This window comes from Oncorhynchus tshawytscha, linkage group LG28 (genome assembly GCF_018296145.1).
Source record: "Oncorhynchus tshawytscha isolate Ot180627B linkage group LG28, Otsh_v2.0, whole genome shotgun sequence".
NCBI classification, from domain to species: domain Eukaryota; kingdom Metazoa; phylum Chordata; class Actinopteri; order Salmoniformes; family Salmonidae; genus Oncorhynchus; species Oncorhynchus tshawytscha.
In genome coordinates, this window is record NC_056456.1 from 1,218,166 (window position 1) to 1,231,891 (window position 13,726).

At 42.1% G+C, this 13,726-nt stretch overlaps 1 protein-coding gene across 1 annotated transcript in view; it reads left to right on the forward strand.

The window, feature by feature from the left end:
• Positions 1 to 13,726, forward strand: part of LOC112246263 (solute carrier family 26 member 6-like) — a 47,760-nt gene that overhangs the window by 13,646 nt on the left and 20,388 nt on the right. Inside the window, exons 7-13 of the mRNA XM_024414560.2 lie at positions 5,346 to 5,493; positions 5,852 to 5,965; positions 6,075 to 6,152; positions 6,233 to 6,328; positions 6,717 to 6,823; positions 7,336 to 7,405; positions 7,989 to 8,081. Of these exons, the coding sequence (XP_024270328.1) occupies positions 5,346 to 5,493; positions 5,852 to 5,965; positions 6,075 to 6,152; positions 6,233 to 6,328; positions 6,717 to 6,823; positions 7,336 to 7,405; positions 7,989 to 8,081 (706 nt within the window). The remainder of the gene's footprint in view (positions 1 to 5,345; positions 5,494 to 5,851; positions 5,966 to 6,074; positions 6,153 to 6,232; positions 6,329 to 6,716; positions 6,824 to 7,335; positions 7,406 to 7,988; positions 8,082 to 13,726) is intronic.

Below are 13,726 nucleotides of genomic sequence, written 5' to 3' on the forward strand. Positions count from 1 at the left end.
TGATTTTTCAAAGCCTGTGCTGGTTGAAAAATATTTTGATGTGGGGCGCCGTCCTCAAACAATCGCATGGCATGCTTTCGCTGTAAAGCCTATTGTAAATCGGACAATGCAGTTAGATTAACAAGAATTTAAGCTTTTAAACGTTTACTAGCCATAATTTTTACGATTATTTATTTGAATTGCATGCCCTCCAATTTCACCGTAAGATTCGACCGGTGTCTCGCACTAGAAGAAGTATTAAATATTATTAGGAGCATCCATGCAGAATGGTGTTTTATTGGACGGTTTTGTTATTAATCGTCCATTGACTTCTTTAACAAACCATACTGGTTTCTTAACAGATGACACAACAGGCTCAAGTGTTCACCAAATTGAAAATGGGGATTGGCCAACACAGATAGAAGGAATGGATATGCCTTCAGCGAAGGATGACCAAACACAATTGGAAGACCCGTCTCTAAGTGATCACAACTACAGCTCCAGTGATCATGTAAAGCACACCACCTGTGAGGCAGGGACACAGTGCCCAGCAGCACCTCTCTCCAAAACCCTGCTGAGGAATGAAGCACTCTGTCAACTGCATACAGGCTAGTCTCTTGCTGCCTTCTCTACCCTGGAGGAACATTTTCTATCCCTCTACAAAGGCAGCTTTCAGTTGGACTGACTTGACAGACCAACTCCTGATGACAACCTAACCCTAACCCTGATGACAGCTCAACTTGCTGCAGCAGTACCTAGCAGAAATGTTTGGTGTTTCCCAGAGTATTGTCAGTCGAGTGATTAGTTATTGGATTGACATGATTGAAAAGGAAAATATTACATTCCATGGCTGCCAAGGGAAACCATTCATGCTACAATGCGACAATGTCTTATCAACCACTACCCAGAAACAACCTGCATTATTGACTGCTCAGAAACTGCTTTACAGAAGTGAAAGAATCTGTATTCAAGGGGAGAGTCATTCAGCCATTACTACGCCCAGAACACTATCAAGTACCTGGTGGCCATTGATGTTCATCTCCTCAGCATATGGAGGTAAATATATAACATCGGACTCTGGGTTCCTGGAGTACCTCTGTCCAGGTGATGAGGTCATGGCTGACCGGGGCTTCACAATCTGGGATCTGATACATGACAGGAAGGTCAAATGAATAATTCCAGCCTTCACAAAAAAAGGCACACAACTGTCAGAGGACACCACATGTACACGACGGATAGCTAACGTGAGGGTTTATGTGAAACTCGTAATTCAAAGGCTAAAACGGTTTAGATTAATCTCAGACAGTGTCAATCAACCTCTCATCTAATGTGTACAAAATACTTTGCTGCCCTGTGTAACCTGCGTGGTGAGATCATTCATGAAGATGCTGAATGAACGGACCAGTCAAATGGCATTCACAGGGTCGATATCTGAATATGAATTAAAGTGGTGTCAAAAGTTACGTTATACATTTCAATTAATTATATTACAACTCAACTTAATTATTTGTTTAATAAAACATAAAGCCATAAAAACATTTTCCACAATAGTGTGACTGTTGATGCATTAATTCAGGCTTTTGAATTGAACAACTATTTGTTAATAGTAACTGCAAACAGGAGAGACATCTGACTACATATGTCTACAAAGCTGAATATATTTGTCACTGACAATCTGCCTGCCTGATGCTCCACAACAATAAATGGCAGCATGTGTGTAAAGTAGAATGCCTTCAACCTCAGGACAGCCTCTGCAGAGATCTGTGTATCAAATCAAATTGTATTTGTCACATACACATAGTTAGCAGATGTTAATGTGAGTGTAGCAAAATGCTTGTGCTTCTAGTTCCGACAATGCAGTAATAAGCAACTAGTAATTTAACTTAACAATTTCAGAACAGCTACCTCATACACACAAGTGTAAAGGAATGAAGAATATCTACATAAGATATATGAATGAGTGATGGTACAGAACGGCATAGGCAAGATGCAGTAGATGGTATCGAGTACAGTAGGGTATGTAAACATTATATTAAGTGGCATTGTTTAAAGTGGCTAGTGATGCATTTTTTACATGTATGGCAGCAGCCACTCAATTTTAGTGGTGGCTGTTTAACAGTCTGATGGCCTTGAGATAGAAGCTGTTTTTCAGTCTCTCTGTCCCTGCTTTGATGCACCTGTACTGACCTCGCCTTCTGGATGATCGCGGGGTGAACAGGCAGTGGCTCGGGTGGTTGTTGTCCTTGATGATCTTTATGGCCTTCCTGTGACATCGGGTGGTGTAGGTGTCCTGGAGGGCAGGTAGTTTGCCCCCGGTGATGCGTTATGGAGAGCCTTACGGTTGTGGGCAGAGCAGTTGCTGTACCAGGCAGTGATACAGTCCGACAGGATGCTCTCGATTGTGCATCTAAAACTTTGAGTGTTTTTGGTGACAAGCCGAAGTCTTCAGCCTCCTGATGTTGAAGAGTGGCTGCTGCGCCTTCTTCACCATGCTGTCTGTGTGGTTGGACCATTTCAGTCCACGATCATCTCCTTAGTTTTGTTGACGTTGAGTGTGAGGTTCTTTCCCTGACACCACACTCCGAGGGCCCTCACCTCCTCCCTGTAGTTTGTCTCGTCGTTGATGGTAATCAAGCCTACCACTGTAGTGTCGTCTGCAAACTTGATGATTGAGTTGGAGGCGTGCATGGCCACGCAGTGTGGGTGAAGTTCGAGTACAGGTGAGGGCTCAGAACGCACCCTTGTGTAGCCCCTATCATAGGGGACAGGGATGACAACTTGCTGTGAGTCCAGATGAACACCTTACTTTCTCTCAGTCCTATGCAAAACATACCAATTCCTGGCTGACTGAGCTAGTGCGTGGAGGTGGCACCGGATAGACAGGACCGTGAAGGCACACTGGAGCACTTGAGCACAGAGCCTGCCCAACCTTACCTGGTTGAATGCTCCCCGTAGCCAGGCCAGTGAGGCGAGGTGGAATAGCCCGCACTGGGCTGTGCTGGCAAACCGGGGACACCATGCGTAAGGCTGGTGCCATGTACACCGGCCCGAGGAGACGCACTGGAGACCAGATGCGCTGAGCCGGCTTCATGGCACCTGGCTCGATGCCCACTCTAGCCCGGCGGATACGAGGCGCTGCAATGTAGCACACCGGGCTATGCACACGCACCGGTGACACCATGCGCCTCATGGCATAACACGGTGCCTGCCCAGTCCCTATCACTCTCCGGTAAGCACGGGGAGTTGGCGCAGGTGTCCTACCTGACTTCGCCACAATCCCCGTGTGCCACACCCAACACATTTTTGGGGCTGCCTCTCGGGCTTCCAGCCGCGCCGCCGCGCTGCCTCCTCATACCACGGCCTTCTCTGCCTCCAGCTCAGCCTTAGGGCGGCGATATTCTCCAGCCTGTTCCCAGGGTCCCTTGCCATCCATGTCCAGGATTCTTGTGATTCCGGTCGCTGCTGCTGCTGCCCGTTACCACGCTGCTTGGTCCTTTCTTGGTGGGTGGTTCTGTAACGCTTGTCGTCTGGGGAAGGTGAGGAGGACCAATGTGCAGCGTGGTAAGGGTTCATATTTTAATGAACACTGAAAACAAAACAATAAACAGTCCTGTAAGGTACAACACAACACTAAACAGAAAATAACCACCCACAAAACACAATGGAAAACAGGCTACCTAAATATGGTTCTCAATCAGGGACAACGATTGACAGCTGCCTCTGATTGAGAACCATACCAGGCCAAACACAGAAATAGAAAATCATAGACAAACTAACATAGACAACCAACCCAACTCACGCCCTGACCATACCAAAACAAAGGAACTAAGGTCAGAATGTGACACTACTCACCTGGATAAACCTCACCTCCATAATCCTACCTTGCTTCACCAACATGAGATTTGACAGGATACTTACAGATTCCCCACATTAATACAGCAGTTCTGTTGATCCACAAATACATGTTACCATAACCAATCATGGCATTCTCAATTCAGCAATCTCTACTGATCCGTTGTTGGATACAAGTACCCAAGCAGAGTGGTAAGAGCTGCTTGATTGTCTGGGCTGAACATCGGCCTTCAAAAATACCAATCCTTTTCCCTCCTCTCGGCCCACCTTACCACTGTGGAGGCCATTTTTCGTAGTGGTACCATCCACTCCCAAGAAGAGCATGAAGTAATGAAAAATGTTCCCATACAGAACTTCAGGCCATTTTATCACGTCATCCGCCCAAATATTAATCATGGACGGATGGGGTACGGTGATACCATCCGACTTCCGAAGAGCCATTTGTGTGTTTTCCCAAATGTGAGCCATGTTTTGTTTTTGTTTATTTGTTAAGATGTGTTAATGATGCTTGTTTTTTAATTATTAGCTGGCTACCACTCTGAGGTAATTTGCTAGCGTTGACAGAAGTTGTGAAAGGAAAACAAACACAATCACGTTCGAATGGAGCTGGGTCGAGTGGGCCTACATAAGGCGAATAGATAAAAATGTCAAAGTCAGATAAGGAAACACAGATACAGTGAGCAGAGACGAATGTGTTGACAGTGAAACAATTATCAACAGCCAGTAAATGTCAACCTGTTTCATCAAGATTTGCTGAGGCAGTTTTGGACATGTCAGGGTGGGGTGGCAGGGTACCCTAGTGGTTAGAGCATTGGACTAGTAACCAAAAGGTTGCAGGTTCAAAGCCACAAGCTGATAAGGTACAAATCTGTCATTCTGCCCCTGAACAGGCAGTTAACACAATGTTTCTAGGCTGTCATTGATAATAAGAATTTGTTCTTAACTGACTTGCCTAGTTAAATTAAGGTAAAAAAATGTGTTTTAGCTGATTCTGCATTGTCTTGAGATTGCAGGACTGCCAAAGACAAAAGTTACAGTAAGAAGTGGAAACTGCTACTATCAGCTGTTGAATGCAGCTTATCTGAATGGGGATACAGTATTCATAAGCTTGATCATTGTCACTGGTGTAAATTGATAATTTAATTCTTTCAAGTATCAAATAATTTTCTTCATAACATGGCTTTACCATAGGTAGCCTACAGGTCCTTTATCACTTTGTTTATCATTTAGGTTACTTTGAGCAATCATAACTTAGCAGGTGCATTGATACACAGTTAAACACCAATGTCATTATTTGTTTGTGTACATGTTTCAACACTTGTTACCAGCAGCAAGAGTCAAGTGGATGTTTTGGGGAAGGAGGAGGGGTCTGGACGAGGCAGTAATCAATGAGATACATTTTTACAGTGTCTTTGAACCACATAATTCTCCTCTATCCCTTCCTCCCCCTGTCCACTTTAATCTCTCCTTCTCTTCCTCTCTTCTCCCCATCTCCCTTTCCTCTTTATCCTTAGACTAAAGCCTCCCAGTTCACCTGACGTTAGTCTGTGGGGTTCTATAGTTGGTGACGCATTCGCAGTTGGCATAGTGGGATATGCCGTTAACATCTCCTTGGGCAAAATCTTTGGCCAAAAACACGGCTACACTGTGGACAGCAACCAGGTGGGACATGCACACACAAACACACACACACACACACACACACTGGCATGCAGGCAGACCAACAGAGGCATGTGCTTGGGGTTGCTTTGCTCTGAAGGAGTGAGACAGGAAGGGAACACACAGTGTCTGTACCAGCTTACAGCTCTCTGATCCTGAATGTTTAATGACCGACACGCTCTGTTCAGTCAAGTATGAAGGAGAAGTACACCAGCAGCTATGAAAAAAATACTGAATATATCACTGAATTAGCACTAGGACTTATTTACTGGGGGTGGCCACAAGTAAATAAACCCCAATTTAATTGAGCCTCTCCATTCTTCTAATCTCCGCTCTCTCTTCTCTCTTTCTCTCTTTCTAGGAGATGGTAGCTGTTGGTCTCTGTAACATAGTAGGAGGATTCTTTCAATGCCACGTTGTTGCCGCTTCTCCGCCCCGTACCCTCCTCCAGGATAGCACTGGGGGCAAGACACAGGTAACACACAAAGACCTACACTCATGCATGCACATACACGTATCTCCACTTGCTAATATTTACCTACACGTGCACACTAACTGATGTGTGTGTTTGTACATTTTGTCAGGTTGTGGGGATGATTTCTTCAGTACTTGTGCTGATCTTCATTCTGCAACTGGGGACACTGTTTGAGGAGCTACCCAAGGTATATATGTCTCCATCACCTCCACGCCATCCAAACACAGACAACACCACTGATCTGATGAGTGTTTGTGTGTCCCCTAGGCTGTCCTGGCCTGTATAGTGCTTGTGAACCTGAGAGGCCTTTTTATGCAGTTTAAAGACATTCCTGAACTCTGGAAGAGCAATAAGTTTGACCTGGTGAGCAGTTTTATTTATTTGTTTATTTTACCTATATTTAACTATGCAAGTCAGATAACATCAAAATCTTATTTACAATGACGGCTTACCCTGGCTAAACCCCAACGACCCTGGGCCAATTGTGTGCCGCCCAATCCCAGCCGGATGGGATCCAGCCTGGAATCCTTCCCGGGACTGTAGTGATGCCTTTTGCCCTGAAATGCAGTGCCTTAGACCGCCGCACCACTCGGGAGTCCGAGTGGTGAATAACACATCTATACACTTCATATTTATATCCTGAAACATGCATCCTAACTTGAGATTAACGTATATGACTCAAATGGGGTTTGAGAAACCCTGATTCCTGGGTATTCCCCATACTGATTACCTGTGTCTCTGCTGTCCCCAGCTGGTGTGGTTGGTAACGCTGGTGTGTACTATCTTGCTGAACCTGGACCTCGGCCTAGCTGCATCCATCGGCTTCTCTATGCTCACTGTCATCTTCAGAACACAACTGTGAGTGTATTTTATTTGTATTTATTATGGATCCCCAAGGCAGCAGCTACTCATTCTGGGGTCCAGCAAAAATTAACGCATTTAATACCATTTTAAAAAGTGTTTGTGTGTTTTATAAGAGAGATTTACCTTCTAAAACAGTGGTATTCAAACTTTTTCAGCGGGGAACCCATTTTTCCGCAATTTATCACAATCCCCCCTTTAAAATCGGTAAATTTACATTTTTCCATCAACAAATAACCTACATTACGTTTAAATTTCTTACCGAAATGAAAGGAAACCAGTAAATACATAACCTCTATGTATTTTTTTCTTCTAATTATCTTTCTCCAAAATGTTTTTATGTTGTCCCATACAAAAATCCGTACACGTATTATAATTTTTTGGGCAATCCCACTGGTCACGACTCGGACTTTGAATACCACTGTTCTAAAGTGAATGTAGTGTTTCTCTTCTTCTTAAAGAAAATAACATCTGTTCTCTCTCTCTCGCGTGCGTGCTCTCTCTCCCAGGCCGAGGTACTATATCCTGGGGCATGTTCCTGGGACTGAGCTCTACTTGGATACAGACACATATGAGGAGGTGAGACGGAGCTGTTTACAGTTTTTTTTGTATCGCTTTAGTGCAATTTTCATGTGGTACATTTTCACAACTTTTAGTCCAGATCATCAAAAAGGTAGTTCTTTCAAAACTCTAAGTACATTTAACTGACCAACTACAACAATTTCATACAGTCCTTTTTTCACCAAACTTAATCAGTGTTTCATCTAGAAATATATGTTTCACATTGCAACACGTTCATATAAAGTATTTTCCTTTTACAATGCAGAGTTCACACTGCTTTACTAAAACTGCGTTGGCGAATACAGTACTGTATTAGAGTCATGCAATGATTTCAGTGGTTATGTGGTGAACAAACAAAATTAATGCACAAGGAAAGGTTTTGAATGCAAGACTGTCCATGTTTCAAGTGTTACCAGTTGACTTTTGTACTAAGAGTTTTGGAAATTCATCGCATACTTTTGAAAATAAGACCAAAGCAATAAAACAAAACTAATATGTAATTAGGGGGGTGTCAGTGGGTTATTCAACAGTGGGTTTTTAAAACAGTTTTTAGATGACCATCTATTGAAGTCCCCTGTTTGTGTGTTGGTTTGTCCCACAGGCTAAAGAGATACCAGGTATCACCATCTTCCGTTCCTCCACCACAATGTACTATACCAACGCTCAGCTATACCTGGACGCACTGCAGGAGAAGGTAGTGTGATTATTTTATGACCGGTATACGCCCACACCATTCCAACACAGAAAATCTGCTTTTTAAAAAACAATTCTTAAGGAAAATGATTTCACTCATATTGTAATTAATTATAGGTCATATCTCATTGTAATCTGTAAACACTGGGCAGTTGCTTTAAATACACACATCAGTAGTCATATGATCAGTACAATTGGTCAATTGGAAACTTGCTTGAAGACAAGGGCAATATTGGTCACACCTTTTTTTTTACATTTGTTATTACTCGTAGCCTATGCTATTTAATAAACTGTAGTTTCAATCCACAATGGAACCCTTCAACTGAAAAACCATATCTCAGTTTTGTAACATTTTGGTGATATGGAGTAGTTGTGTAGTCGATCAAATCAAACTTTTGTGAAATGCTTACTTACAAGCCCTTAACCAACAGTGCAGTTCAAGAAGAGTGAATAAAATATTTACCAAATAAACTAAAGTACAAATTTTTAAAAAGTAACACTATAACAAAGTTATATACAAGTGGTACCAGTACCAAGTCAGTGTGCGGGGGTACAGGTTAGAGGTCATTTGTACATCTAGGTAGGAGTGAAGAGACTAAACATAGATAATAAACAGCGAGTAGCAGCAGTGTACAAAACAAATGGAGGGGGGAGTCAATGTAATAGTCCGGTGGCCATTTGATTAATTGTTCAGCAGTCTTATGGCTTGGGGTAGAAGCTTTTAATGTCCCGTTGGTAGGATAATCGTAAATGTAGGTCATCAATTTCATTTTCCAATGATTGCATGTCAGCGGGAGTTGACTTGCTCGCCTACAGATTCTCAAAAGGCAGTTCGATCTGCGTCCTCTTTTCCTCTGTCTTTTCTTCACTCAAATGATGTGGATCTGGGACTGTTCCTTGGAGAGCAGTATATCTTTCTCATCGGACTCGTTAAAGGAAAAAGATTCTCCCAGTTCTGATGTCCAGAAGTAGTTTTCGGTCATAAGAGACAGTAGCAGCACATCGATATGCATCATCCATAGTCTTGATATTACATACAGACTTTAAGCAAGTACCCTAGCGCTTAAGAGCGTTAGACGAGTAATCAAACGTTTGCTGGTTCGAATCCCCGATCAAACTTGGTAAAAAAAAATCTGACAATGTGCTCATGAGCAAGGCATGGAACCCTAATTGATCCTGTAAGTCACTCTGGATAAGAATGACAGCTAAATGAGTTAAATGCAACTTAAGACAAAGGAGATGATTGTGGACTACAGGAAAAAGTGGACCGAGCACACACCCATTTTCATCGACGGTCTGCAGTGGAGCAGGTTGAGAACTTCAAGTTCCTTGGTGTCCACATCACCAACAAACGAACATGGTCCAAGCACACCATGACAGCTGTGAAGCAGGCATGACAAATCCTATTCCCCCTCAGGAGACTGAAAAGATTTGGCATGGGTCCTCAGATCCTCAAAAGGATCTACAGCTGCACCATCAAGAGCATCCTGACGGGTTGCATCACTGCCTGGTATGGCAACTGCTCAGCCTCCGACCTCACAGCACAACAGACGGTAGGGCTAATGGCCCAGCCCATTCCATCACTGAGGCCAATTATCTTGCAATCCTAGACCTCTATACCAGGTGGTGTCAGAGGAAGGCCCTAAAAATTGTGAAAGACTCCAGCCACCATAGTCATAGACTGTTCTCCCTGCGACCACATGGAAAGCACTACCGGAGTGCCAAGTCTAGGTCCAAGAGGCTTCTAAACAGCTTCTACACCCAGGCCATAAGACTCCTGAACATCTAGTCAAATGGCTACCCAAACGATTCGCATTGCCCCCCCCTCCCCCTTCCTACCAATGCCACTCTCTGTTGTCACTTTAATTAACTCTACCTACATTTACATACTACCTCAACTAACGGTATCCCAGCACATTGACTCTGTACCGGCAACCCCCTGTATACAGTTGAAGTCGGAAGTTTAAATACACCTTAGCAAAATACATTTAAACTCAGTTTCACACAATTCCTGACATTTGCTTAGAGTAAAGATTCCCTTTCTTAGGTCAGTTAGGATCACCACTTTATTTTAAGAATGTGAAATGGCACAATAATAGTAGAGATAACGATTTATTTGAGTTTTCATTTCTTTCATCATATTCCTGGTGGGCCAGAAGTTGACATACACACAGTTAGTATTTGGTAGCATTGCCTTTAAATTGTTTCACTTGGGTCAAACATTTTGGGTAGCATTCCACAAGCTTCCCACAATAAGTTGGGTGAATATTGTCCCATTCCTCCTGACAGAGCTGGTGTAACTGAGTCAGGTTTTTAGGCCTCCTTGCCAGCACACACTTTTACAGTTCTGCTCACAGATTTTCTATAGGATTTAGTTTATATATTTTTTTATTTTACCTTTATTTAACCAGGTAGGCTAGTTGAGAATATGTTCTCATTTACAACTGTGACCTGGCCAAGATAAAGCAAAGCGACACAAACAGAGTTACACATGGAATAAACAAGCGTACAGTCAATAACACAATAGAAAAAAATAAAGTTTACAGTGTGTGCAAATGGCGTGAGGAGCTAAGGCAATAAACAGGCCATAGTAGCAACTAATTACAATTTAGAAAATTAACACTGGAGTGATAATGTGCAAAAGAGCAGAAAAGTAATAAACTATGTGTATGGGCTATTTACAGATGGGCAATGTACAGCTGCAGCGATCGGTTAGCTGATGTTTAGTGAGGGAAATATAAGTCTCCAGCTTCAGTGATTTTTGCAATTATTTCCAGTCATTGGCAGCAGAGAACTGGAAGGAAAGACGGCCAAAGAGGTGTTGGCTTTGGGGATAACCAGTGAGATATACCTGCTGGAACGTGTGCTACAAGTGGGTGTTGTTATGGTGACCAGTGAGCTGAGATAAGGCGGAGCTTTACCTAGCAAAGCCTTATAGATGACCTGGAGCCAGTGGGTCTGGCAACGAATATGTAGCGAGGGCCAGCTGACTAGATCATACAGGTCGCAGTGATGGGTGGTATATGGGGCTTTGGTGACAAAATGGATGGCACCGTGATAGACTGCATCCAGTTTGTTGAGTAGAGTGTTGGAGGATATTTTGTAAATGACATCGCTGAAGTCGAGGATCGGTAGGATATGTTTGGCGACGTGAGTGAAGGAGGCTTTGTTGCGAAATAGGAAGCTGATTCTAGATTTAATTTGAGTGTGGAAGGAGAGTTTACAGTCTAGCCAGACACCTTGTCCACATTTTCTAAGTCAGAACCGTCCAGAGTAGTGATGCAAGTCTATCGGGTGGGTGTGGGCAGCGAACGGTTGAAAAGCATGCATTTAGTTTCACTAGCGTCTAACAGCAATTGGAGTCCACGCAAGGAGTGTCATATTGCATTAAAGCTCGTTTGGAGGCTTGCCAACACAGTGTCCAAAGAAGGACCAGATGTATACAGAATGGTGTCGTCTGTGTAGAAGTGGATCAGGGAATCACCCGCAGCAAAAGGGTGTCGTGGAAATTTCCTCTATTTACCAAATCATGAGCGCAAACCACACACAAGTCATCAAAGTCCATCTTTAAATATATGAGCTCTATCACAATCCTGTGACTCTCAATGAATTCTCTGAGAGCCCCCCTACATTGCAACTGAGATCCTTTAATAGCAAAGAACACACATAGTCAGACAGCATAGACATAATAAATCGTCCAGCTTTGTCTCCTTACTCAAACCCTAGAACCATAAACCAATCCTCCATATCAACAGGCATATATCAAATTGTCATTTAGATACAACCAATCCTGGACAAGCTCACGGAGAGGATAGAATGATTCCAGACACTGCCATCCTCCTTTCCCCGATGGGAAAAGTAGGGAGTGACTGGCACACAGACACAGTGGAGCAAAAGATATGTTTACACATGATGATACCTTGACCTCTCCCCTCTCTGTGGACCATGCAACTTAGTCTTGACATAGAACAGATAACTGAAACCCCGCCACAGTATTATACAAAAATAACATTCTGATGAGAAGTAACTTACAAACATATGATGAATATAAAACATCTTACCTATGTTACCAACCAATTCTGATTATTCCCCAACATTCCCCTCTCAAGGGACATTGTCCCTTCTAAAGAATCAGAATATTAATTACATACTCAATATTTAAAAATTCAAATCCCCTCAATGTCAAATACCTTAGCTTATATGTAAGCTTTCTCCCTTCTGAAACTAAGTTTACAACCTTTATTCTATAAGACAAATTTGCACATGTTTAATAACACAGAACAATCCATTTGAGGAAAATAAAAACATAACATATAAATGCTCTTTAAGTTACATGAGAACCAGTGTCTAAACACAGGCCTCCTCACAACATATAGGACAGACATCCCTCTAAGTCCTCATGCTCAGAAATATACTTAGGAATAGAGAATAGGTCATTGAAATCATTCATATTCCAAATCATAAGTAACAACCCAACTATTTATCCAACCAATATTTAGAATAGCATTCCTCAGTGATTCAAATTTGTCTTATCACTCAAAGTAAAAACCTCAATTTAACACACATCAATATTAGCAGATTTACTTACATTCAGTTTTTTAATCATGATTATGATACAGATCAGTATCTCAATGCATTCTTAATCTAAATGACTACAATTTACATGGTGTATACCTCTTCAATCAACCTGATACCACAAAAGTATAAACAATTTTAATGGCACAGTTGACCAACCCCCCTCTCAGGCACTGAATCTTCTGGCGTCTCTTTCGTTTTCTTCAGATAGCTTTACAGTTCAAAGTGGACGGCCCATGATAATGTCCCAATTTCAATGTCTCATCTTTACCGCTCATGTCTTGTCCATTCGTCAACCAATATACCAGCATCATAAGAAAATGTTAGAACAGTCTTTCTCCATGATCACTCCAAGTGGACTCATCACAGTATGAGAGAACCATGAAAGAAAAGCAGTTGATAGCTTAGATCTGAGACTGTACACCAATTTCTGGCTTGGTTATTTTCTCTCGTTAGAAGTGGTTTGGAAATCCTTCAACGCCTTTGTCACTCTTCTTCAGCCAGTTAGATGGGGTTTTGAGGTACACACACCATTCGGTCCAATTATCTCTTCCATGCATTAAGATACCGTCTGATGTCACTTTTCATGATAACCTCGAAAGAACAGATCAGAACAACAGTTTAGTTCAGTTCATTAACTACATGATAAATTATTACTTTTACCAATTATTCTTAATACACATATCTAAACATATTTCACAGAGAATATCAAAACATTCTATTGAAACTATTCTTTCAAATTGGTTTATACTCCCCATCTCACTGTCAACTCCATCGTAGAGCCAAGGATCAAGAAGTTAGACCTATACCTCGGGAATAGAACAAAGCAAACACAAGTATACACTCAACAATACAATACACTCCTTCACATATCACTTAAGTTGTATAACTTCAATTCAAACCCTCAAAAAACTGAATCCTCCCCCATGTTTTACACACATCTTTCCTTATGAGAGTAATGTAAAACAAATCTGAAAAAATGTCAAACTAAATTTCAACTAACCTAATTAAATTAAAATCAATTAACTAAAAAAAACTCCAAAGAAAAATGATTTAACCCCTATGGTCATA